The sequence below is a fragment of the Falco biarmicus genome, chromosome 5, assembly GCF_023638135.1.
Source record: "Falco biarmicus isolate bFalBia1 chromosome 5, bFalBia1.pri, whole genome shotgun sequence".
Lineage (NCBI taxonomy): Eukaryota > Metazoa > Chordata > Aves > Falconiformes > Falconidae > Falco > Falco biarmicus.
Genome location: NC_079292.1, coordinates 23506968 through 23533605, shown reverse-complemented (window position 1 = coordinate 23533605; position 26638 = coordinate 23506968). Strand labels below are relative to the sequence as shown.

Sequence of the window (26638 nt, the reverse complement as noted above, 5' to 3'; positions counted from 1 at the left end):
TGGACTTTAGAGACAGAGCAGCTCATGGGAACCCCTTGAAGCAGCTTGGTTAGACTGGGTTGATTATGTGGATTTAATATTCTGATTTTTTGCTATTGTTTCAGCAGCACCTCAGCAGTACATGGAACTGTGGAGATATAATGTGAGTAGGAGATGGCTCTTTGTGTTCCCTTATATGTAGCATAAATTGCCTGGGAGCTTGCTATGGGGAGTTACTGGCTCAGTACTGGCAGTGAGAGCGGGTGAAGGAGACAGCACAGCTGGAAGGAGCTCTAAGAAAAGCCAGCTAGCTGTGAGGATGAAGACAGAGCACTCCAAGGTACTGAAACATCTCAGGGCAGTTCCTCGAACTCTGCTGGGATGATCAAGCTCTATGGTAATGTGGTGTCCAGCACTGCCCTCCTTGCAGCTCCCCTTGCAGAATGGTCTGTAGGTTACAGGGAAGAACAGAGGAGCAGAGATTTGTGTATATTTTCCCCCAGCATCTTCTCCTCGGTGCTAGCAGGTGAGATGAAGCATATCCATGGGTCAGAGCAAACTGCCACTTCTCTCTCCCTCCCCTGGCTGCAAAATTGATGTACTTGATAATCTCAAGCCTCTCTCCCCAGTTCCGGTAAACCCCTGTCTCACACCATGGGGCAGAGAGAGGGCTGCTGCTTCTTCCTCCTCAGAGGGGAGAAGCAGGAGCTGGTGATTCCTCATTTTCTGTCTGGAGCAAAGCGGTGGAGTGCCACATACCCCCCTCTGATGCGGAGAACTGTGGATGGAGAAACACAGCCCATTACGTGTGCGACAAATAAATTGCTCTGGTTAATTTAGTGTGGTTCTATTCCACTCTTCCTGCCGTAGCAGGCTGCTGTCATCACCATCCCCTAATCTAATTTCTTGGAGAGGAGCAAAGCTGAGTGGAAGTGAGTGGTGCACACAACCATAGTGGGCTGGCATCGCTGTGTGAGTGAGTCGGGAAAGGTGGGAGCAGCGTGCCGTGAATCTGCACCCCATACATGTCTTCTGGCCAATGTGGGAAGTAGTAATGCATTTCAGCAACAAGTTGTAAGGTCCATCTAGCCCTACGAACAACCCATACTAGCAACGACTGCCTCTTCCTTCCAGGGTCAACTGTTTGGTCTCCTGCTTCTTTTAGTTTAACATTAGTCCTTTTCTAATGGAATACAGGTTTAAAGACTGGGTTATAAAGGAGGGCTGAAGAATTAAAATAGCATAAGGCCTTAATAATGCAGCTGAAATCTGGTCCAATTCCATTCAGGTAGTCAGGCAAAGCCTCGTAGATCAGAAATGCCTCCTCAACCCTGGCTGTGCCAACTCTGAAATAATATTCTGAATTTATAGGTTGCCCTTGATGCCCACAGAGGGGATTTATCAGGTGAAAAGACATAGCTACAATGTAGAAGCCTACATCTGAGCAGGGGCCTGAGGTCTGAGAAGAGACATAGGCATTTTAGACTGCAACTTACTGAATTCCAAAGCAGTCATCTAAAAGGAGTCAGATTAATTGTTCCTGAAAAGTGCCTATTTCTTTCCAGTGGTTATACAGGGAGGCTACACTAATTAGCCCTAACACAGAGCCATATACCAGGTAAACATCTCAGGTCTGGTGTGGTGAGTCCTGTCTCAGACATCTGTCCCACCTGCCTCAGACCTGGACCACTGCCAGTGCACACAGAGCTGTGTTCCTTGAGGTTAAAGAAAGCACTGAAACACATGAGCTTTGCGCTCTGTGTTTCAGTGCTGGACTCTTATTTAAGGCCACTGGTCTGTAGTAACTGTGGTAAGCTGACAAAATGTCTGGCCTCAATACTGAGAGTCCTGAGCCCCCATGGCTCCCATGCTGACTTCAGCCTAGCCAGTATGTATGAACACATGCCAGACATTGCTGAACACAGGCATTCCTTTGTGGGAATACTGCTGGGCCACAGATACAAACTCAGCCCCAGAGTGTATTTGGATACTGAGGATTTATTTCACATTTTTTTGCATGCTTTTCTGAAAGAAAAGCCTTTCCACGTGAGAGATGTTCTAATTTAGCATGACGACTTCAGCAGTGGCTTGTCACTGTTTAGCTGGTGGAGCTACTCTGAGGAAACATATATTCATTCCTGGGAAAAGATCCACCAGTGAAGTGAATTATATTTGCTAAGCTTGTTCATATAAATTAACAGCATGATAAACATCCAAAGATAAAGAGATCAGACCCATGCTGGTGGTTCCCTAGCTAACGATTGCTAATCCCGCAATGCCGTTGTTTGAGGGTGAGAATTCACTGCAAAGCCTGGCCAACTTCACTTTCCCTGAAAAAACAGCGTGTCTATGCTCTGGTCCTCTGTCACCTCAAGATTTACACAAAGGGAGTAACTCTGCCTTCCTTCAAAGGGAGTAACTTTGCCTTCTTTCTCCTGCCTGAGTGAGTCAGAGCAAAATGCCTTCACTGCCAAAAATACAACAACCTTAAACTGGACCCCTGCTAGCTCTGTTTTCCTCTGATCTCCTTGCTGCATGCATCTCCACACTTTACTTAGGTTCCTGCCCTTTACCATGCAGCTCTTGTTGTGAGGTACAGTTTTGCTGTCCTCTTCTGGTCTCAGAGCACCTCTGTCAAATCACCTGGTCAAGCAATCCCTCCTTCCTTTATCCCCATCCTTTGCTTCTCCTGCACTTTAGCTGTGGCTCTCATCTGGCTTGGTTTATCTGCACTGTAAACCCTCTGAGCCAGGGAATGAGTTTCACCTACAACCAAGCAACCAGGGCTTTAGAGAGCCAGCTGGGGAAGATAATTCTAAGATGAGAAGTAATATTACTCCCATCCTGCTGCCAGACATCCCACCTCCCCTGCAAGACACGTGGTGCTCCCTCTTGCTTTCATGTATGGCTTTAAAGCTATATGAAGGGACATTAGCAGAGTCTTATAAAATAATATTGTACAAGAATAGCCATGGGGCAGTTCACAGCTGCCCAAACAGTCCGAATTGCTTTCTAGATTCCTATGTTGCTCTCAGCGGAAAGCTTCCAGAGAAGCGTTAGATGACAAACTGAAGACAGAGAGGCTGCAGTTAGCTATGCAAGTGTACAAAGGCAGAAGCAATTTCTCCTGAACTACTGCTAAGAACATCCTTAGAAAATCCTCCTCCTTTGACACAGTACTGTAAAATTTTTGGTCTTTGATTACAGAAGTGAGTAAGGACACTGGATATCAATGTTCAACAATGTCAGACCCCAAGGAAATGTGTGTCAAAAGACAAAGCTTCAACAGTGCTGCAGAAATTTAAATAAGGGAGGAGAATTTCACACTGCCAAGCTTGTGAAACTTTGTATTTTCAGCACGGTTCTTCCAAGAAGCCTTTACTTAAAAAGGGATGCTTCCATTTAAATGTACTTTTAGAGCAATCTAAAAACGGTGGTATCTTTGGTAGGCATGTTGCCCATCAACGCTGCTGCAGGCATGCTAAGGGTAAAAACAATTTGATGGTCACATAAAAGGGGAAAATGGTTCCTCTGTAGCTTCTCCTCTTCACAAACTACCGTTTACTGTTCTTGCCTGAAGCTTCATGTCTTCAGTAGTTACCCAGTGTGGTTGAATTGTACATTTATTTCGAACAGAGGGAAAACCCACATGATTACTAAATCCTGATACAGTAAACAGATTTCTCTGTGATGAACATCTGGCAGATCCAGTTACTTGTATTACTATCTCCCCAATTAGGACCCCCAGCACTAACCTAAGCTTTCTCAGCTGCAGTGCTGGGGAGAGGTAATACAAAGAAAGGTATCGGCAAACACAGGCAAGCCTTTACCAATGATATAGTAGGTGTCATGGGCACCCTGTCCCTTAAAAATTAACACATTTGTAATTAGGTATGGTACAGCATTAGCTATCTCTGCTTTCCACCTCATGGCAGCAGGGGAGAGAGAACATTCTGCTTATGGTATGGATATGGATGGCTCTGCAAGCCTCTGTGCACCTGAGAATAAACCCCCATCCATAGATGGGTCTCTTAACAACTGTTCCTTCAGCCTTTGCTTTAGTTCCCAAGCTAGAACTGAAACTGCTGGGTGACAGGTATGTGGGGTCTTTCCAACATCAGCCAGCTGGCTGGAGTGAATTTCTTCTCCAATTGCCTTCTGTTCAGATGAGATTTGGGGATGGACATGGGAACTCTTTATGTGCTGGGAAACTTTTGCAACCTCTTGCCAGCATTTGACATCCACAGGGGAAATAAACAGTAGAAAAGCCATAGAAAGTTAATGCGGTTTCCTAACTCTTGAGGCATCTGGCCTTCCAGTCCAATTCAAATTGTAACCCAGTGTGACAATCCACTCATTACTACCACAAATAAGAGTATAATCCCATAGTCAGTCTGGTTTTCACACACTCCCTTTCAGACATTGAATGCTGACTTTTCCCGTATGGGTTTCCCCTATGGATTGCGATTCCGGAACAGGAGAAGTCACTCATTTACCAACTGTTGTATGGATCCATAGTCCTAAGATCTCTCTTGGCTAAGATCCTGCTAGAATGACTTGTCTCCACTGTGCTGCCAACTTTCATAAAACAATACAGATGGCAATATTTATGCTCACTGAGTGGTCTCTGAAATGAGTATGAGAGTGCTTCAGTAGCACTGGTTTTCACACATTTAGCAGTTCCGCTCCTAAAATCTGCACTTAGCTCTTGCTCAGTCAGAGATTTTCCCTGCCTTCCATGGGATCCTTGTCCTAGCACAGGCTCCTCAATTTGGCTCCTAGGCAAGATGCTTGATAATAGAGCTGCTTTGTTCTTAATGAGTTAGTTTTTGCTGGTTTTTTTTTTTTTTTTTTTTTTTAATTTTCCTAGAAGTCCAGCACTTCTCCAGAAGAGCACCAAGAGTTTTGTGTAGTTCTAAGCACAGATGGATCTGGATTGTACACACGGGAAATGTCCAGCTTATGGATCTACCCTTATGGTTTGAAGCACCCAAAATGTAGACTAAGCTCTTCTCTTGGGAAACAGCAGGCCAGTTCTGGAATCATGGGGCTCTGTGCAGCCTTGATTTGCTCTGAGGTATATCCATCACTAAATATGAGGACATAACAACAAAGAGTCTCTTCTTTTAAGAAGCTTCCCTTGTAATTCAAGTTAAATGAATGACAGTCACTATGCTGGGGAAAAAAGCTTCACTCGAGGGAAGAAACTCAAAAGCAGGTCTTCATTTTTTGTGGGTACTATGGAATGAATGAGAATGATGCCAGATGTAATATAACACTGGAGTGGAAAGGCTAACAGAAGACGACACAGTAACACTGCACCGGCTAGTTCTAGACATGAGCTATCCATTATAAGCAAGTCAAACCCCTCAACTTAATTTTGTACATATGCCATCCCAACCCTCAGCTTCTCGCTGGGTGTTTTAAAGCTGCAAGAGCAAATTTGTCTTCTCAGAAAATATCTCCCTTGGAGACAAGGCAGTGTGTACACAAGAGCACTGGCAGCTTCTAGTGGCTTCCAAACGCTATCAGTTCTTCACAGAATTCCCAGATGAAGAGAAATTCTCCCAAACTACCATCATTTTCATTAAAAACTTTGTAGTCTGGTCCAGTGTAGTCTATGAATATGTTCTATGCTCATGCAGAAGCCAACTGATTGCCGTGAAATGTCATCATTTGCTGTTTGGAGGTAATTCATTATACCATTATGCGGTTGAGTCTGGAAGGCAAATACAACAGAGCTATACCAGTATTAATTTGGTCCCTGACATAATGCACACCCTGGGTGCAATCCAGAGGAAACGGATGGCTCACCAGCGAGGAAGCAAGTGTTCTCCCTCCAGGTGGCTGGCTCAGGTTGGTTCTGCTGGCAGAAAGAAGTCTTTGTTCTGCAGCCCTACCCAGCTTGGACTTCCCAGGAGTTCAAAACCCGCAAATAAAAATGTAAAGACACAACATCTGGTCTTGCCCTCATACAAGGTTTCTCTGTGGACAGCTATGGGTGTTAGTGTGGCTACTACTTGTTTATACTTGTAAATTTACACTACAGCTTACACTTATTTACACTACAGCTCAGAAGAAACCTCTGTAAAAGTGTTAATTTGTCCACAGGTGTTTCTACAGTGTGTGAAACTGGCAGCTGCATTTCCTGGCCTCTAGGGAACAGGTTGTCCATAGCTGCATCCCATGGGAAGGGCTTGCTATCATGCACTTACCTGACACAAAAGTACAAAACAACTGGTCCTGACTTTTTGGGGAAGTCATGTTCCAGCACCCGGCGGTCCAGCTGAAGCCAGTTCAAGTGTCCCCTGGCAAGAGAAGAGACAGTTTTGAGCCCAGCACCAAAGAGGATTCTCGCTACTCATGGCAAATGAGGTCTGAGGTGTTACAGAAGATGAACTGAAGCACATGCTATTTGCCCTCAGCTATTGCATGATATTTGAAAAACACACAATAAATGTTTGAGGAGCGGAGGCGATATAATCCTGGCAACATTTCAGCCTGGGAATTGAACTGCTAAAGTTCAATCTGTCAGGGTGAAAGCTGGCAGCACCAAGCAGGCAGGACAGCCCAAAATGTTATGGCTTCACCTTTTTATTACAACCCCCTGGAGCAGTTGTATCATTAAAAGTCTGTCAAGATTTTCATTAGAAATCCTTATTGCTAAGAGTTTCCACGATGCATGCAGTATTTCACTCAAGGCTAAACCTGACTCTACAGCCTCAGACAGTTTATCTACCACCCACATGCCTGCAATAGCCTCTCTAGGTTTGCCCAGCCTTCGTTATTCCTCCTTCAGAGAGCTCCTGAAAAACAGCCGCTCCATGAAGCGTTCCAGCTCCAATTACCACATACTGCTTTTCTTTTGCCTAGATAGTACCTGTCGCTATTATTTTCTCCTATAATTTATCCATTTGTGCTTTGCTGCTGGAAGATTTCCTGGACAGGAGCTCTGTCCTTTGTCACGTTCCCCACATTGTAGAGTGCTGTGTGCATGTGGAAAGTATTTTATAAATACCATTATTTGTATTACAGGGGCATCTTACTCCCCAGCTGAGATAAAGGCCCTGTTAAATTAGGTACTGTGGAAATACATAGGGTAAAATTCAGGCCCCACTGAAGCTGGCGAATGTTGCCATTGCCTTCAGGGATGCTAGGGCTGCATCCTGTGAGAGTTTTGCTATTGATTTCAGTCAGACCAGATTTCACCCAGAGGGAGAAACAGCCCTTGCCTTCAGTACTCTGCTGTCTAGACAAGCAACAGGAGAGAGAATGAAGTGATTTTGGGGAGAATCTTGCAGCAAATAAAGCAGGAAATGGAACTCAGATGTCCTGAGCTATATTCCAGTGCTTATTCGCTAGCTCATGCTAATCCTCAAGAATAATTCTTCACACCACTGAAAAAATAAAAAAAAAGGGGAGGGGGGAGGCTGGTTTTTTTTTTAAAAAGCATTAAATTAGCTTCTAGGGTTGCTACAAGCTTTAGCAGTGTACCTTGTCAGAAAACACACTCAGCTTTTGCAAGGGTCTGCCCATTACTCCTTAGCAGCGTGTGTGCTTTGGGCAACTGAGAAGTCCCTTTGGAAAGTAAAGGAACAACATCTGTTTAGCAATTTAACCTGATTTGTAGCTCCTCCACTCCATCTTTTCTAGAAAAATAAATAAAGGGGGAAATAGCAGTTTCAGGAGGCTCTGAATCACCTGAGTTCAGTTTGAATTTCTGTACAGCTGCCCTGGCTTATGTAGATGCAGAAGAGGTGGGGCAGCTCTGGGATCTTCAAGCCCAGGTAGCTCCAGGCTGCCCTGGAGACCAGCGGTGTGCTCACTTTAGTGCGGCATGCTGCTTTGCGCTAAGGGATTCAAAATTACTTGTGAGCTCCTCTCATCACTCCAGTGAGTTCAGGATCAGACATTGATAAAGAAGCTACCGCACCTAAAATTTTGCCATACAGAAGTCAAGCGTTCAATTTAAGCAGTCTTTGCATCTATTCTGCAAGAGTACTAAGTCTCAGCTAGGTACAAGTGACCCATGTGGACCTGGTGACTTTTCAAACTCATCCTGGACATGTTCTGGTGTGCAAAAAAGAACAAAACCTTTTTTATCCCCTGCTCTGGACACCTATTCGTTTCTCTCAAAGATATTTTAACTTTTAATCCATTTCTTCTCTAGATAAAAGTTTTTTAATAATTTTTTTCTCTATTTATTCTTCTCTAGGTAAAGGGCAGCCTGAATTGTGTATTAGGAGCATAGACTTACTAGCAGTGTGGCTGCTGGAGAGCGGTGACACAATGTAGATTTTCAAGCCCAGCTAGTCATTTTATATGTCTCTAGTGCAGTGCATGGGCTGAGGGCAAGTCTGGCCAGCCTGGGACAGTGCTGTGCAGTGATACTGCCTGGGATCAGGGGTGAGGACGGCCATGGGAATGGTTCTGGGGCTATGGGCTAGCTGTTCTTGTTCTCAGCAGGCTGCATTGTTAGGCATGCAGCAAGATGGACTCTCCTATAATCACTTCTGCTGCCGGGTTGCAGTTGCCCAGAGCTAGTGCAGGATCCCTGCATTGTGCTCTGTTGTTCAGCACAGATACATAATTTAACAAGGCTTGGTTTTTAGAAGACAGATGCTCCAGGCTGTTAGAAAATAAGCCCCACTGAAAGATTCTTAATCTGGGCATCCAAAAATTAGAGGTGTCCACCTTTTCTGCTGCATCACCTTTCTTGAAATCTGTTCTTTTTCCTATGGATTTTTTTTTTCTTTTTTTGTCCTGAAGTGTAATTATGTTTCTTTTAACAGGACTCAGGAAGGCTGAAATTAACTGTGGAGGCCACAGTATGTGTGGGGATTGAAACTAGACATGCTCACCCATTTCTACCCGAAGTACAAAATAAGCATTTAACCATATAGACCATGGTACAAAACACTGTCAGAGCAAGGAAAAGCCACACTGCCTGACACCCTATCCTGAACCTGTCCAGCTGCATTTGTATCACCAAAGCAGCAGCCACCAGCAGCTGATGGCATTACACACTGGTTCCCACCCAGACCATTTGTTGACAATGGGCTTACTGTCTACCTCTGTGTTTATTCAACAGAAGTGTCTGGCTTTGCCTAACATGTACAACGAAGGGCTGAGAAGCCATGGTGTGCAGAACAATAATTCACTTCAAGGTATTTATTTTGAAAAGACTTGCTCTTTTCATTCTCACTGCATTTTAACTTGAGAAACTGATTGATACAATCGGTACGAAAAGAATATAATGTATACGTACCAGGTTACATATTTATGTTGTACACCTACATGGCTGTGCACACTGAATAACACATTTAATTGCCACCAAGTTTTTGGGTTGAAGAGTTCCGTTGCTCTCATCTGCATGGAGCTTAACTCCAAAGCTCCTTCAGAGGAGGAAGGTCACTTAAATCACTGCCAGGAGCTAACTGCTCGCTGTACTCAATTACCACTTACAATCTTTCATCACTGAGGGCTTCTGCACTGCAGATTGTCACCTAACTCCTTGTTTTCAAGCATGCATGTGTGGCATGTAGAGAACAGCAGCAGTGAACAGTCACTGGCATCCATCTGTAAACGTGGTCTATCGGGGAGCCAAACTCCAATGCTGTTACACCACAAAACGCTTTGCTCTGGAAGTCGTCTTCCTGTCTTCAGCAGAACTATTCATGGAGCACAATCCCATGTAAGACAGAGAAAAGTACAGGCATATAACCCTAGGCATGTAGTAATCCTGACAGTTTTCATGGACCAATTTAGGCAGCTTGCACTGCGATTCCATTCATACGTGCCCGTATCTAGCTGGATTTCCTTCACGGTTCAATTTAGAGACACAAAGTAGCTTTTGTTTCATTATCACCATTGATTTGCTCATTTGGCTATTTATAGCCGTGTATTCACAAATAATGGCACAAACAATTTTGGGTGACCTGTAGGGAGGCTGAATATTGGAAGCCAGATAATTTTTCTCAGTTGGTTGTACTCATGTTGGCAGTTAAACTATCAGTAACAAATATGTAATCGCTTTTAGAAAAAGAAACTGAGTCCATTTAGGTTATAGGCTGAGTATGGATTGTGGTGGCTAGGGTTTATATTGTCAATTGCATGCAGTAGTTCTGTTTTCTTTCATCAGGGCTTTCATTAAAGAGTGGTACATCAATGAATACTTTGCCTTCAGGTGATACTGTTAATACAGTTTTACTGGTTACTGTCCACTTTTCTGAAAAGTGGATCCACATTGATTTGTGTTATAAAGGTATTTGGACCAACAAACCAGCTCTCACCCCTTCGATGTCAAACTCATGTTGAATTGAGTGGACACTGAGAAAGAACAACTCACATAATAGAAACCATATAAACTACTTTACATTTCTATCGATCACAACAGAAACAAAAAAACCCTTTTAAGATTTTCTTGCTTAAGGTCTTAATCCTTCAACAGAAATACTTTTGAAGGGGATGTAAAGCTAAAGGAGCTATATGAGTTTGACTATACAGATTTTGCAAAACGGTGGACTTGGTGACAAAGGAACTGGTCTAATGCCAGAGCAGGATGTTATTCTGAGAGCTGCACCCGCCTTTGGACTGGCTGTTCAACCAGGACACAGGATGTCTGGCCCCTTATTTTGGTTCTGCCACATCGCTGCAGGGTGGAAATAGGCTTTTCCCCAGTTTCCAGAGATAAGAAAGTATTGCAGGGAAGAGTGGTACCCTGCTCTTCCCTTGCCCTCCCCTTGGCCATAGGATCCTGGGCTGAGCAAGGGCACTCTCTGTCATTACCTTATCATGTTAGTACAGTCTCTAGCACAAGTGTAATACAAAAAAGAGGGGTCTCAATACCTTACGGTTCTGATCCTGTATATTAGCTAGCTGAAGAAGCTGCTCTGCAGGTTCTCCTCTGGTGAGGGACCAAAAGGGTTTGGATCAGATTTTGGTTGGACCCACAGAAAGAACCTGTGGGAAGCAAAATTTGGTAGTTCTCCATGGAGCAGGTGGCTCACATCTAAGGACAGCTAAAGGACATGGAGAACCTGCCTGTGGCCCAGACAGGGTGTCTGCAGTGAACAGAAGGGTAATCCCAACCACTTGCTCTCACTGAATGCTGGGAGAGCTCTTGCCAAGGGAAAGAGTGGTTAGCGAAGATTCATGATTAGCTGAACTGAAAAAAAGACCCAAACTCTTTCCCTATTCCTTTTCACTCTTAATCAACCAGCATATAGCTCTTCTGGATTCATGTGAAGCTTGGCCCCACGTGCTTTACAGGGACACCCTTTTGACCTGTGCTCTCCCGTAGCTAATGGCTCACACCATAAAACGTTCCTATGATCATTAAAATAGGAGGCGTTATTCTCTCCTCCATAATAGTCTGACAATCTAATCTTAGTCATGCTGAACGCAGTAATGACCCTATATTATCACAAGAAACTATTAAGTCGCCAACGCAAAGGTTGTTCCTATTGATTTTCTTCTTAGGTTGTCATGATAGAGCACAACTAATGAATGGAAATCCCCAGTCCAAATAATTTCTAAATAAATTACTCTCACAGAGCTTTTACTCTTAAATAGAAGAATTGATTTAATACTTTAGTGGCTTTTCTTCTTTCTAAACTTGCAATTTAGCCAACCCCAGACTATGTTTATGAACCAGGCTTGTTCTGTTTTAGCTGGTTATGAGTTCCCTTCACGTAAGGCACATGGAAACTCAGTGAAGAGTGAAGGAAATCCCTGAGGGCCTGCATCACTGGATTAAAGGGTTTCTTTTTGTGCGCCTGGTCTGTATCAGCTACAGGGCTGTGTTAGGTGCTCTTCAAACACACATTAAGACACTGTTTTTCCTACTTTTGGAAGAAAAGATTATTTTTTTTTTTTAACTCCCATTTCACATTGCAGGTGAAAATCTGTGGTACAGACAGGTCAATTTATTTTCTGTAGGTGATATGGGACATCTATTTCCAAGACCCATTCCAACCCCCTCCAAGTATTTTTTTTGGTCTGTGTTCAGTCAAATAAAATTGCTGTTTGTGCCAACCCTACTCAAAGCTTTTTACAACTGAAGAGGAAATATTTTTGTCCAGGTTATTTTCATGGCACTGAAGCAGCCTCAATGCAAAGGTCAGACTCACTATGGGACAGCAGAAGGGCTGCAGACCAAGCTTCATATCAGCTAGGGCTTACTGGCATGCTTCTGGGTTCTGTTTAATAGATTTAATGAGGGTGTCCCCAAATTTTTCAACCAGACTGGCTGAGTATCTCCTAAAATGCACCCTGCTCCATCTTGACTACAGGACAAGGAAGTGACCAGGTGAGTAGATGCCATTACCTCACCCTCTGAAATCCCATCTAGCCAGTGTGCATCCATCTGCATCCACTGTGCATCTTCGAGCACTGCCTTGACAGCCTCTGTCAGCTTCTCATGCCTCCTCCCATCTCTAACCCAGATCTTTGCTCATTCTGTTCGACGCTAAACCTGGAAGCCCCAGGGCAGACTGGGGTCCCCCTAATTGCTGATACCTCCTCATTAGCTTCCTTGCACTCCCAGGGGAGCCCTGTGCCCACTCAGCTGAGCTGAGAACTGGGACTTGCTCAGCTGCTATCTGTTTGCACCCTAACATGTGTTTCTTGTTTTTAACCTGTGCTGTTAGGACTGCTAAGGGAAAAATTTTCATCTTTTAGTCTGTGTTGGCTTCCCTGCATGGCTTTCCTGCACCCCTCAGGCAGCACCTACTGAGTAACTTGCTCTCTCCAATAAGAAATAACGCCTTGGTGAGGCGCAATTTCCTCCTTGTGCTTTATAAATTGTCAGTGTCTCCTGCTGTTCCTCCTTTGAGGACCAGTCTCATTAATTTTTATTGGGTTGGAGATCTCCTGCAGGGTTGAGCTGCTCATGTCAGTAAGATGGGGTGGATTCTGGGATCTTCTCTGATTCGGGTCCTGCCTCTGCATGCCAGATGCCGAGCACTCCTTCATCCTGGGAGCTGTGTCCTGAGATGGCCTCAGGCTGCCCAAGGCAGGTGCTTGCCAAAGGGACTGGCTCTAGAGGGGCAATCGTTGCTGAGATGAATATGGATATTTGTGCAATTATCCAGAAGCCTCTGATTACCCGATCCTGAATCATTATTCCAGCAGATAATTTATAATTCCCTGCCACTTCAGCAGGAGAGCAGAGTTGGCTCGTGACAGCAGTACTGCTGACTCAGCTGCTCTGGGAACACAGCATTGGCCTGAAAAATCTTGGTTTTTTAAAACAATTTGTAAACAATTTAGGTGCAGGAAGCCTCTTCCTGATTAATATACACCCCTCATCCCCCCACCCCTCCGTTGCAAACCTAGGTGGAGTATGGTGGGTGTGCATACCAGACGTAGTCCATATGCTGAGGACAATCTAACTACAGAAAGAAAACAGGCAGCTGGAAAAAAGTATCAGGAACTGTGCAGTAGTACTGAGAGGTCACAGTCTAGGACTAATCATAGCATTTGGCAGACCTTTAATGTTTGTTTCTCCAGTGCTAATTTTATACTTGACTTTTAAACAGGGGGTAGAAATGGCCTGTCTTGAGACAAAACCTCAATTACCATTTTGTGGTAATACTGTGACTCTGGGAGCTGGGGTTCAAGGCGAACAACCAACATTTACCTGAGGTGACTGCAGTGTCAGCATCCCATCATTTGGTTTAGCTCAGCCATAAGGCTGTTGTGTGATTCCTGGTAAGGTCAAACTCTTTCCACAATGGAAATTTTATATTTAAAAATGCTTTTAATTCAGATTAAATTTGTCAGCCCCTTCCTTTCCCACACTTTCTTCTTTGCCTTTTTTAATCTGCATTCTAAAACATCAGAAATAATAATCTTTTGAGGTTGCTTTTTTTTTCTCCTTTCCTTGAAATAATTTAGCATTAGTTTTAAGCCTGCTTGAGTGAATAAACTGATTAATACTTTAATTGAACAGTTCCACCAATCCAGTAATAATTTTGAACTAGCGAGTGAATCTTGAAGTCCATGAGAGCTTAAGGTAACCTTTTATCAATGCCAAATGACACCAACTTTTTGAACATGGGATTAGGAAGAGATTGTTACTGCCTGTGTACACCTCTGGCCTGCTTAACTCATCATGAGAGGCCCCCAGCCCTCTGAAGAAGAGGCAGTACAGGACAGACTTTGATGTGAGGTCCGTGCCTCCCTACACCTTGGTCTAGGACCTTGGAGTACACAGGCCTTCTGCCCTTGTCATTTTGCTTGGGACAAATCTGCCAAAATTTCCTGTGATCTAAGAGTTGCCTCTTAAGTCTTTGATTTCTAGCACTTACGTTTCATCTGTGAATGCAATTCCAAAGTACTCCTTCTCCTTCAGGTTGAAATGAGATGCCACCAAGTCAAGCAACTCCTTGGCCAAAAGCTTTGGCTGCAAAACAAGAATGAGAGAAAGGATTAATGAGGAGATCTTGGATAGAACCATACTGTGCTTCTAGAGGGAAACATTATCTGTGGAGGTACTCCACTGCTGTCGCTTTTATGTTCCCTCTGGTGTTCAAGCTAAATCTGCAAGCAACATTAGCTCCTTGAAATGAGCAGCAGTTTCCCTCCTAGGTAAATAGTAAAAACCTGGTGATTCTCATTTCTTTAGTGCTTAATGTCTCTGCAGACAGATGACTTGCTGCCTGCTGGTGTTCAGATCTACCATGACCAGCTCACTCATGCCTCTCTGATAATTTTAGTTGTTAAAGCTTTTTATCAAGGACCTTTGCAAACACATTTCAGACGCCCACTCTCACACACAGAGCACAGATATATGCTCATAACACTAAGAAAATACATAGTGCCAAAAGATAGGATGTGACAGGACCAAATGAGAAGTAAATGACAGAACAAAATAGTTTCCCATTCAGTGTTGCTTGTCATTTAGAGATAAGGATATATCCTCAAATTTAGGCACTTGGAAGGAGAGAGAGGAAAGTAACACACACTTTCAAAATACCCTTTGTGAGACTATAAAAACCAAGCTCAGAGAAACTACTCACTCCATACTGAGGAAGGTGCATTACTAGCTTTTCTGCAAAAGCTTATTTGACTTTTAAGTCTAAACTTAATTTTGGCTCAGTGAATTCCCTCTATGAATCCTCACCAGCTCTGCTGAGCTCCTGTGCTTCCTACTGGATGACTGAAGTCTTGGCCGTAACAGAGCTCTTGTCCTGACTGTCACTGGGAGGAAACAGGGGTACAAAGGATTCAGGTAGATGCAGCCTGTAATAGTCCTGGATCTCAGAGCTGCAATGGTTACAGCAGCACTGACACAGCTGGGGTCAGAGATCCCAACAATGTTCCCTTGTGACTCCTCATAAGGATTTGGTCTACGAATCTCTGTGTTGCAAGCCTCAGTGAAAATCAAGCTGTCTGCAGGCTCGACTGCCCCAATGAGTCTGCCAAGCAGCTGAGTCAGAGTTATCCCAGATGTGAACCTGTTGTTAAATGGGGATGAAATGATGATGCTGTGCAGAAAATGGATGGTGGGGACCTGAGAACCCTGCTGTCCTAATTGACTGCTCTGTCCTGTAAATACAAACACAGCTTGTGTTGAAAAAAACCCCGCTTTGTACTTAACTCCCAAACAGATTGATAAGAGTCTCAACCTCTCTCTAAAAATGTCCCTAAACCCATCACTGTCATACTACCTGACACAGCTGAGACAAACTTGAAGGATGCTTCCCTGGTGTTCATGTGAACGTTACGTCACCCTCCACCCATCCATCTCCCTGCTATGTCCTAGCGCAGTTAGCAGCAATGTCCATGCTGCTCCTTTGTGCACCCAATGCAAAGGTGGTTTCTAGGTCATGCCAACAAAGAAAGAAGCAATGAATGTGCCTAAATACAGCACTAGATTAAAACAGCCTCTGAATACCAGATAAGTTGCCGTGTAGGAGAAACAGCCTGGCGGAGAGCGAATAGGTGGGATGTAACTAGCTTCATTTTAATTCCCAAGTCAGACTTCTCAACCACAACTGCTGGAATCTTTGCTGTCTACACTGCCTGCTGCACTACCTTTCACAGCCTCCTGAACTATCTCCCAAATGGTGCTGAGAGCTGAGTAGACCAGGCATGGGGCCACGGTCATGTCCTTTGTCCCCTTGAGTCCCTTCAGGGACCTAAGCAAAGAGCACACCTGCTACACCAGTCTCTTTGGAGACTCCTCAGATACTTCTCTCCTGGCATTGTGCTGGGTGGGATGGACATTCCCAGCATCCCTGTCTCCTGTAAGATGAACCTCCCTTTGCTGGAGCATTTTAAGGACAAGCCACAGTGTGGCTTATGAGGTACTAGGATACTGTGATGAAGAGGATGGTAAGACTGCCTGGTGAATTCAGAGATACATGGCTCAGCACAGGTACTTAATGGGGGGAGTTGGACGAATTTTCAGCTTAACAACAAACAAACACAGACTTTCGAAGGAGAGAGAAGAGGGGTTTGTGCCTATCAACATGCAGTGTGAAAGCCTAACGCCTGCCCCAGCCTCCCTGCTCCTTTCTTTCCTTATCAGGCCAAACTAATTCTGCACCAAAAAGGGACTTCTTCCCAGTGCAGCGCTACCACAAGAGGAGGAGTGGGAATGCATGGCCAGTGATGGGTGCTGAGGAGGCCAGGACTGACCCCTCCATGGCCAAGGTCACTGGTGTGAGCAGTTGGTGGAGGTGAATCTGGGCATCCCCATGACGGAGTGTATTGCAGGCGCAGCGCTGTGTGGCTGGCACTGCCTGGCTCCCAGTGCTCTGGGGTGACTCAGCTATTTGATAAATGAGCAATTGTGCTGCCGAGCAAGGAAGCGAGCCATCAGCCAGCCTTTCTGGGTGTCCCACCTGAGAAGGCAAGGGTGGTGAAAAAGCATGCCTCAAACACAGCAGTGTTTTCTCAAGCCTGGGTTAAGCACTTGGAGGGAACAGGTTGAGCTTTCATACTTTGCAAGAAAGCAGAACAGAGCAATAAATAGCTGATGTCAAACAGGCTGCTCAAAGACATGGTGAAGTGATGGGTCCCTTGGCCTCAGCCAGCCAGCACTGTCACAAGGGCAAAATCCCCTTCTGATGTCCAGCCACATCATAGAGAAGTAATGCCCAGCATCTCTTGCCCCACACATTGCTGCATCTTGCCCCAGCTATCAAGTGAGGAGCAGCAGCTAAAAGTACCTGCCTTCAGCCACCCTTTACAGGCAAGATGAGTAAATGCAATGTGCTGCTTCCTTATTTCTGCTGAGTAAGACCTGGCTGCTGAAAAAACCACGGAAAGGTGGACAGCATGGCCTGACAGCTTTCCCCTCCCTACTGCCCAGTGGTGGCTGCTCCTTTCCCAGCACAGCCCCTCTCCTGCCCCCAGGGCTTGGCACGGGCATGATCTCCACTGCCTTTGTTGCCTCCTCCAAAGCCTGTGGTGGCAGATAAGGCAGGATAACCGTTTGCCTTGCAAGATAAGGGAAAAGAACAATAGATGCAGACCCAGCACTGGAGCAGTGCCAGGTTAGTTACCGGGCCAGACTCCCTGAAGAGGCTTACGGTTGTGAAGTTAAGTCCTGCTAGCCCCCTCCAAGATTACTTTCAGCTCTCCTCTTAAGCTCTGCAAAGTTGTTACCCTTTCCAGTGGGATAACTCCCACTGCCTCCCAACATGAACAGCAAACCTGAATTTTCAGAGGGGAGAGGAGGAAGGCGTCTTCTCCAGGTAGCAAGCACTCCTCAAGACAAACTTGCACAGCAGAGATAAGGACAGGAAAACCCTGCTGGGCACAAGTGAACTGCAGCCCATCCTGCTGTCTCAGGAGAGAGACCCACGTGCTCAATGTTAGCAGTTAATCTGCTTGCCATTCGCAATGGGAACAGCTGAGCAATGACCTCCTTTCATGTGAGCCACGCAGACAAAGAGCTCATTAGCAATGCCTGTGGCAAGTTGTTTTAATTCATTATTAATTTCTGGACTTCATTTTCCAGAGGGATATTCATTTTGCATTAATAAAACTTCTGTCACAGACACATCGAAGAAGATGGGGATTGGTCCCTGAGAGCAGAGAAATCAATAGAAAGTGGGCCCAGGACCTTCTACATCCAATACAGCAGTATGGTCAGCAAGACAGTTAGTGAACCCCACAGGCATAAATCAGGAATAACAGGTGGCATTCAAATCAGAAACAGAACCATGTCTGCAGTGCTGCAGAGCTGCAAGGCTGGACCGTGGTGCACTGTGAGTTGCTCAGGCAGCTGCTGAGACCCCTCTGCATCTGCTGCTCTTCATCTCCTTCCTACCCACACCTTCCTGGCAGCCTCCATGTAACCTGCATTTGGAAAAGCAGCCTGGAGGAGCATGTCAGAGCTGCAGCTGACTGGCCTGAGCTTAGGACAGGATACCCCAGCAGGAATCCTTTAGCTGGAGCAGCGAGAGCTGAGCGTGCTTTGCTGGTGGGGGTGGGTTGTCAGAGCAACATTATTCAGCCAGGGTCTCCCCTGCTGCTCCCGCCTGCTACAGGATCTTCTTTGCAAAAAAGCACATGAAGAACAATGCACTGTAAATCAACTGTTATTTTTACTGGAGAAATCGGCAGGGCCCCTGGTGTGGTCCCAGCGCACCAGAGCTGTGGCCCTGAGGGAGAAGAGCCTTCTCCTGGTAAGCCCTCTACCCCTGCCAGGAGGAAGAGCTGAGGGACCCATGCTCCCATATAGCGGAGTATCTGGCACACACACCAGCCATTTCATAGCCAAAGACACTGTTTTTCTGTGTGACTGCTTTTCTGCAGGGCAGTGAGCCAAGTGCTTTCATAGCTCTGGCCCCCCACCTGCACTCACCAATTCCTACTCTAGCCTGGGACAAGAAACACTTTGCAGCCTGGGGTGTCTGGGCTTGCAAACATGACACTTTCCACAAAACTTAATACCTTAATAATTGGTCAATGTATCCACCTTCCAGGCATGATGGCATCAATGCATCATTCAGGGGATTCCTGGTCATCTGTAGAGTGGGCAACTCTTCCATGAAGTCAAACCTGATGTGGGAGCACTCTGGGGTTTCTCCTCTCCTGCCTGGAGAGGCAGGAGAGCAGAGGTGGATTCTTTAGGGGCTGCCTCTTTATTAGCAGAATGTGCCAGTCTTCACTGTGCCCTGGGCCATGCCTGAGAGACTTGTCTGAAATGCTGCGTAATGCTCTGCAACCCCAAAGCACTCCTGCCTCAGCCATGAGGAGCACAGTGAGCACATGGCCAGGGCTTTTTTGCAACCCCAGTTCCTGCAGCCTCGAAGCAGTGAACTCATTCCCTGCATTCCCTCCAGAACAACTTAGGTTTGTTCAAACAATGACTTAGAGCAAGGGAGAGCTTTATTAGTGGTGTCAGGATGTGGCTGGGAAAGAACTGAGCCTCAATAGCAGCTCTGTGACCTGAACTTGCACCAAGAGAGCTTATGAAAAGGCACCAATGACAGGGCAAGAAGGTATGTAAGGGATCACAGCTGGCTGACACTCCCAGGGCTGCCCCCCTCCATTTCCCCACTCCTTAAAGAGCCCCCCATACCCTGGGCTGTGGACACAGCCTGTGCCAGAGAGAACCACACCACTTCAGCACATGCAATGCCCAAGCTGTCTGTACCTCATTGGCTCTATTTTAAGGAGATTCAGCACCAACAAATTAACCACAGCGGACAAGTCTCTCTTCCATGCACTACACATCTCTGTACAGAGACAGTATATACACGTGCACTCTGTGCAGGTGTCTTTTCCCAATTAGACATGAAGGCAACTTCCCTGAATGACAACAGAGCACAGCAAGCACTAATGGCAAGTGGGGAGGGGAAGGACAAGCCTGAGAGCACCTTGGGAAGGGGAGATGCAGGCTGCATGAGAGATGAGACACACTGATTCAATGTCAAAACCCCCTGAGAATCACAGCTCTTCCATGTAGTTATTGGTTGAGTTCTCATTAGCATGAGCCCACTGACGTGGGCTGCTGGACCCACTGGGGGAGCAGGCTGGGATCTGCTCACGGGATACCTCCCCAGTGCTGGCGAGAGGAAAAGGAGGAGGTGAGGCACAGGTGACGCAGAGCAAGTCTTTGCTACACAAGGTGACATGCAAAAGCCATTTTGGTGCCTCATAACAGTCATGGTCATTGTCACACAGGTTTAGTGGTGATACTGGTATGTTATGGGCCACAGGGTGGGGGGAGGAGGAGGAAGAGGGTTTCTGGAGAGAAGAATCTCTTGTAGCCCGTGCAAACTTGACACCTAAGGGACGTGATGCTATTCAGAGGGACCTGGGCAAGCTCAAGAAGTGGACCCATGTGAACCATGAGGTTCAACAAGGCCAAGTGCAAGGTCTTGCACCTGGGTTGGGGCAACCCCTGGTGTCAATACAGGCCGGGGAATGAAGGCTGCGGACGACTTTGGGGTACCGGCGGATGAAAAGCTGGACATGAGTCGGCAACGTGCACTCAGCTCAGAAAGCCAAGTGTACCTCAGCAGCGTGGGCAGCAGGTCAAGGGAGGGAATTCTCCCCCTCTGCTCCGCTCTTGTGAGTCCCCCCCTGCAGTTCTGCGTCCAGCTCTGGGGTCAGCACAGGAGAGACACTGACCTGTTGGAGCAGGTCCAGAGGAGGGCCATGAAAATGATCGGGGGGCTGGAACACTTCTCCTAGAAGGAAAGCCTGAGAGAGCTGGAGTTGTTCAGCCTGAAGAAGGGAAGGCTCTGGGAAGACCTTATCGCAGCCTTTCGGTACTTAAAGGGGGCTTATAAGAAAAATGGGGACAGAGTTTTTAGTAGAGCCTGTAGTGATAGCACGAGGGGTAATGGTTTTAAACTAAAAGAGGGCAGACTCAGACTGCAGAGTCAGACAGTAAGGATGAAATTCTGTAGGATGAGGGTGATGAAACACTGGCAGAGGCTGCCCAGAGAGGTGGTAGATGCCCCATCCCTGGAAACATTCAAGGCCAGGTTGGATGGGGCTCTGAGCAACATGGTCTAGTTGAAGATGTCCCTGCTCACTGCAGGGGGGTTGGGCTAGATGAGCTTTAAAGGTCCCTGCCAACACAAACTGTTCTATGATTAGGTTGGATGGGGCTCTGAGCAACATGGTCTAGTTGAAGATGTCCCTGCTCACTGCAGGGGGGTTGGGTTAGATGAGCTTTAAAGGTCCCTGCCAACACAAACTGTTCTATGATTTTATGATAAGCTTCTAGGGGCAACTAATGTCATCCTAAACATGTTCTAAATTCCCACAAATACCTGTTTCTTTCCAGAAGGGTGTGGTGATTGACTCAGCTGAAGATCAGCACTGTAAATATCTAACCTGACTTGAGCCAAATTCTGCCCTGAGAGGACAGTGATGCCATCTAGGGAGGAGCTCCTTGGGGACTGCAAACCAGGTAGCCCAAGTGTCACCCCACCATGGAAGCAACTGGGAGCTCATCTCACTGAGTCACGGGCGTGTCAGCTGGCTCAGTGCCGGGGGAGTAAACATCTGCCTATGTCAACCAGCAAAATCAGAGAAGTGCAAAGATTTCTTTGTAGCTTCAGGAGATCGTTCTGTCAGTCATTGTGGAAAATATGGCAGAAACACAAGCACTTCAGTATTAAATATTCAATATAATTAAAAGACAATGTTACTGGGATTTGAGCAGCCTGAGGAACTCCAGAGTCATGTGTTTCCCCAGTGGAAAGACAGGCTGCCCACTTTTGGCAGAGAAGCATGCTTCTCAGTGACAGCTTCCCATTAAGCTTAGAAATGAGTGAGTTATAGAGAGAGATTATCTATCCACAGTCCAGCAGTGCCATGAATAAAAAACAGATGACATGGTATTAGCAGCTGCTGGTACGTCCCTAGAAACGCAGGCACACACAAAGTACATTTTATTGTTTTATTAACTGTCAAACAAGCCTATCTATTCCCCCTCCCCCACTTCATAGCTTTTCCCTAATTCTCTGTGGCAGAATGTTTCTGGGAAATCCATAGTCTCAACATATGGACAGATGCGCACTGCCTGAATCCATCCAGCACAGAGGCAAGCTGAACTGTGGGAACCAGGTAACCAGCTCACACTTAGTAATGCCTCGTTTCATTAGATTAAGAAGACCGCTACTATCCACTGTCTCCTTGCCAAGGGGACTTACAAAGAGATACATCACGAGAATACAGAGGTGAGATGTTACTACACTAAATGCTGCAATGCTAAAGACTGTTTGCAGTACTGGTGCTCAGCCTACACTAATTTTGTGCTATAACCCAGCTGTGGTCAGGCACAGGCTCCAGGACTCGAATCACTGGTATTTAACTGTGAGCACATGCTGGTGCAGGCTGGCCTGTTGGTACCCTCCAAGCCACAGCCACCAGGGCATAGCCCAGGCCAGACAGTCCCAAGGATGGTCACCCTGTTTGGGGAAAGAAGGAGTTTGCCCCTTGGAGCACAAGATGGGCTGTGCCATGTGGCTTCCAGCCCAGCCAGCGAGCCCTGACCTATTTTATTTATGAGCGCAGACATAGCAGATGCTGTCTGGCGAGCTCCCGAGCAGGTTTGGTTTCTGCAGGAGAGACCATGAAGTGTGTCTAGTTCCACCCTGCCTCTTGAGTCTTGCTGACTTGGTCCAATTTTGCTTAAATGTTCAAAGGATGGATGTTTGGAAAACGTCTCTTAGGTGGCTTGAGTTAAAATGTGGGCTGAGGGTTGTGCGTGGTGTGGCCAGTCCATCAGTAGGAGAGGTGAGGTGGAAAAAAGAGCAGTTTGCATGAATAGAGAGTAATTCCTGCCTTGGCTGTGCCCAGCGTGGTACTGCCAGGCAGGGTACAAAGCTGCTTCATCAGCCGGCAGCAGCTCTCGCTGGTCTCAAGCCTTGGGCAACGTAATGAGGAGGAAATAGGAGCGCAAAACGGTGATTCATGCACAAATCCTCCCCTCCACCAACTACTGCAATTTGTTAATGAAGCAAACTCCAGGTGCGCCCCCTCCCCATTAGATCATACACTAAAACTAGCTATGCTGCAACACCACGGTGATGAGGGCAGTAAAGGTGCCTCTGTGTTCCTACTATCTTCCTCGAGGTGTTGCTTATTCAGAGGCCAGCAGCCTTACCTGCTGAAGGCCAGCAGCATGCTCATACCCGCATGCTTTAGGCAGTACATTACAGATCATAACTCCCTCCTGCCCCTACTTCCTTATGCACGAAACACTGAAATCTCTCATCCAGGGGCCATTGAACTTCACTCACTTGCAATTCTCTTGTCAAATTGGCTCTGCCAACAGCTCTGTCATCCCGTTGTTTAACCCATTTTGAGCACTTGGAAGACAAGCCCAAAGTCGCACCATAGTAATATTAAGCAAATACCAAATAATGGCCCTTTCAGCTATAGTCTCATCTGAATACACCGCCGTAATGTGGTACAAAACCGCTCAGGCTGAAGGCTTCGGGCTTTAGGTGTTGCAATTCCCCTTATGGGATAGATCCCCTATTCCTCAACTCCACGTTACTTTGTCAATATATGGAGTGCACATAATCAAAGCAGGCTGGGATATAGCTGGGTGAAAAATTATTCATGGAAATGCAAGATGCCTGGAGAGGGAACACCTTATTTTTTATCACGAAACAGCTGAACTCCATCAGTGTCGGGGACCAGTGGTGGGAGCGTTGCTTGCGCTGGCACACACAGCACCTCTTTCTCAGAGTCAGTGGTTGGCTCTAAAAATCTCTTTTCTTCATTTACATAGGAAAATGAGACAACTTGCCTCCAGCAGCCTCCTTGGGAATGTGGAGGGTGGTGACAGAGTGCCATTGATGTTTTTCTTGGAAAGTCAACACCCGCAAGTTGTGGGAATTCAGATTTGTTAGGGTCAGAGAGACAAAGACAAAAAAAATTCCCAAGTTTTTAAAAAATTCTGTTTGGTAAAAGGATTAGAAACAGCCTACTGTACAGTTTGCCTTAGAAATATTCCCAGATAGCTGCATTTCTGGGTTCAGCTTATACCTGATGCTCTGTGTCTTAAGTCAGAAGCCATTGCCGACAACCTCTAATTCCCCTACATATTAGCAATGTGAATCTGCTTAAATATTTTTTAGTCAGAGAAAGCAAAGAGCATGAGCTGGCCAAATCTGCATGGCAAATTCATGTCAAAGCCAAAATGAGAAGCAGTTGGCGGGAGGAAAAAGACACTTTCGGGTCTGTAGCATCCCTCCTCCCCTTCTTGCCTGACACAGAGGCAGCTGCACGCTTCCCCCATTCAGATGGGGTCTGCATCGATGCCCAGTGACCCCATTCCTCTCTGTTGTGTTCTGTATCGTCCTGTGACTCCAACAGAGTTTTCAGGTGACTGCATCCAAAGAGACCAGCCAGCTGCTACTGGTGCTGGGATGGGAAATCTGCCAGTTTTCACTGCTCCGTGCTCAGACCTTTCTTTCATGCATGACAAAAGCCTCAGTGCTTCCCTCTTTCCTCCCTTAGCCTTCTGCCTGCTCCGTCTCTTCTCTGCCTCTGCTGGGAGCAGCTAATATCCCCACAAACAGCTGAAAGAGCTGGATGATGTGCTGAGGGTGGAAAAAGGATGAGCTGAATTTTGTGGCTGGCCCCTGCTTTGTGTTCATGTGTTTTTTCATCCATAGACGTGAAGCACAAGGAGATTTGGTGGCTGCTTAGGGCGGTGCATCCCATGTAGGACTCTGCATCGCTGTCTCCTGTAGGGCTGGGGAGAGGGAGAGTACGTTCTGGCATTCAGACTGATGTCCTGGTCTGCCCTGGCTATGGGGGGGTCAGCAGGAACAGCACACTGTAAGGTATGGGACTCCCCAAGCGCCTGTATATCTGCGCTGTGCAGTCTGGACATACTGGCTAGATGCACATCACTTTCACGGAGGAGCTGTGGTACTACATAGGGGGTTACAGCTTGACATATCCTCACTAGATAAAAAGGAGGTCCACTGTCTGCCAGTGTACCTACCTCCCACATGCCAGAGTGCTGATCTGTGCACGCGCAAGCAGCCTTTTTTGCACAGGATTTCCAGAGGCCTGAGAATCAAAGACAAGCGGTCAAAATCCTGACATTCCCCCTGGGTAATCCTTCTGGGCAGTAAAGGAGGTTGTGCAGGGTAACCTCGCATGCGGCCACCCCTGAGTCCTTTCCAACTGAATAGTGGCCAAGGGCATGAACCAAGTGAGACGATCTGGCCAACCACAGAAGCAAGACCAGACTGCAAGGGCAAGCAGGCATCTTTTTAGGAGGGATTTGATGGAAAGTGTGGAATTCCTTATGCTGACTGATGTAAAAATTGCTTTTGTAGCCCTGCCAAGGTCACTGCCAGCTCATCTAATCAGCCATGAAAACATCACTGAAGCAAGTTAAAAAGTTGCCCTGAGTCAATTTGTGCATGCAATTTTTATTAGTCTTTATTTAAACTTTCTAGGTTTGTTTTTGGATGGTTGCAGGAAAGAGATCATTTCTCTATTATCTTTCTCTGGGTTTCTCCCAAAACCTAACACAACATCAAATCTGTTTTGTCCTTTACAAGACAGTCCTGAAGACAAGCCTGGCTGGCTGCTTGCTTTGCTATGTGTTTACTCTAGCAAATACTGTGTTTTCAGCAGACTACTCTGAACTCCATGGGAGGTTCTGTAGTATTGTCAGGATCTGCATTCTATGGATTAATACAGCTTTAATGAAAATACATCCCAAATTTGACAGTTTTGACTGAGATTTACTTTGAGCTTTCCGGGAATTTAGAGCAAATCTATGAGGCACAAACTCAGAGAGACAGGTACAAGAAAGGTACCCCTTACGTAGACCCAAACAATCAACTGAAACAAATTCAGTTCCCTCCGAGAAAAAAACCCACCACATTCCCAGCTATGATGGCTAGATTCACTAGCCCTTCAAATAATTCTCAATGTCTTGAGCCTATTAATGATCTATTCAGTAGCTCCCTGTCTCCTTCTGTATGAAACATCTATGAGATTTCTATGTGTAAATGAGAAAAATAGGTACAACAGAGCAGCAGAGCAGAAGGAATATATCCACATGCAGCAGGACTTTGCCCTTGTTGAAGACCATCGGTTTCGTATAAGCAGAAGACAGAAGCATCTGTGCTTCAAAGCAAAACGCTATTTTCAAGGTCACAGTGGCTTAAGCGTCTCCCGGTTCACCTCATCTCCAGATAAACTGCATATTTGGCATTTGGACCTCCACGGTTTAGCAGCACTGGCTATGTCAGTACCAGTAACTTGAAGAGGACCACAGCATGGACCTGAGTGGTCTCCAGACTGCAGCATCATTTGCACAGTGTTGGCCTCTGGGAGCTAATCTTCTCCCAGACAATGCCCAGGCACCATCTGGGGGATGGCTTGGGCCAGGAACCACTCCTAGATGTCATTATGGATCTGTCCACCTCATTCAAGGGGAAGAGAGTTTAGCCAGCTGGATACCAGCAGAGTCCATGAGCAAGTGAGCAAGTTCTGACCTGTTTCTTCTACAGGCACAGGCAAAGTCATTGATTTTCCTCCCCTGTGAGCCAAAGCAGAGAAAGGATGGTTCCAAAATGGTCAGTAGTCAGATAAGCAGACCCAGATGTCACATATTCCTAAACCAAAAGATTTAGCTCATGTGTTAGCAGGTTTTGTAGCAATGTTTTGCACAGATTACAAAGCACAGCTCAAATGT

General features: G+C 46.1%; 1 protein-coding gene across 7 annotated transcripts in view; it reads right to left on the bottom strand.

Annotated features, from left to right (window-relative positions):
• Positions 1 to 26638, bottom strand: part of FRMD4A (FERM domain containing 4A) — a 386216-nt gene that overhangs the window by 92119 nt on the left and 267459 nt on the right. For all 7 annotated transcript variants that reach the window (XM_056339185.1, XM_056339186.1, XM_056339187.1 and 4 more), the window contains 2 exons: positions 14292 to 14386; positions 6195 to 6287 (listed from right to left, as the gene is read on the bottom strand). In XM_056339185.1, coding sequence (XP_056195160.1) covers positions 6195 to 6287; positions 14292 to 14386 — 188 coding nt within the window. The remainder of the gene's footprint in view (positions 1 to 6194; positions 6288 to 14291; positions 14387 to 26638) is intronic.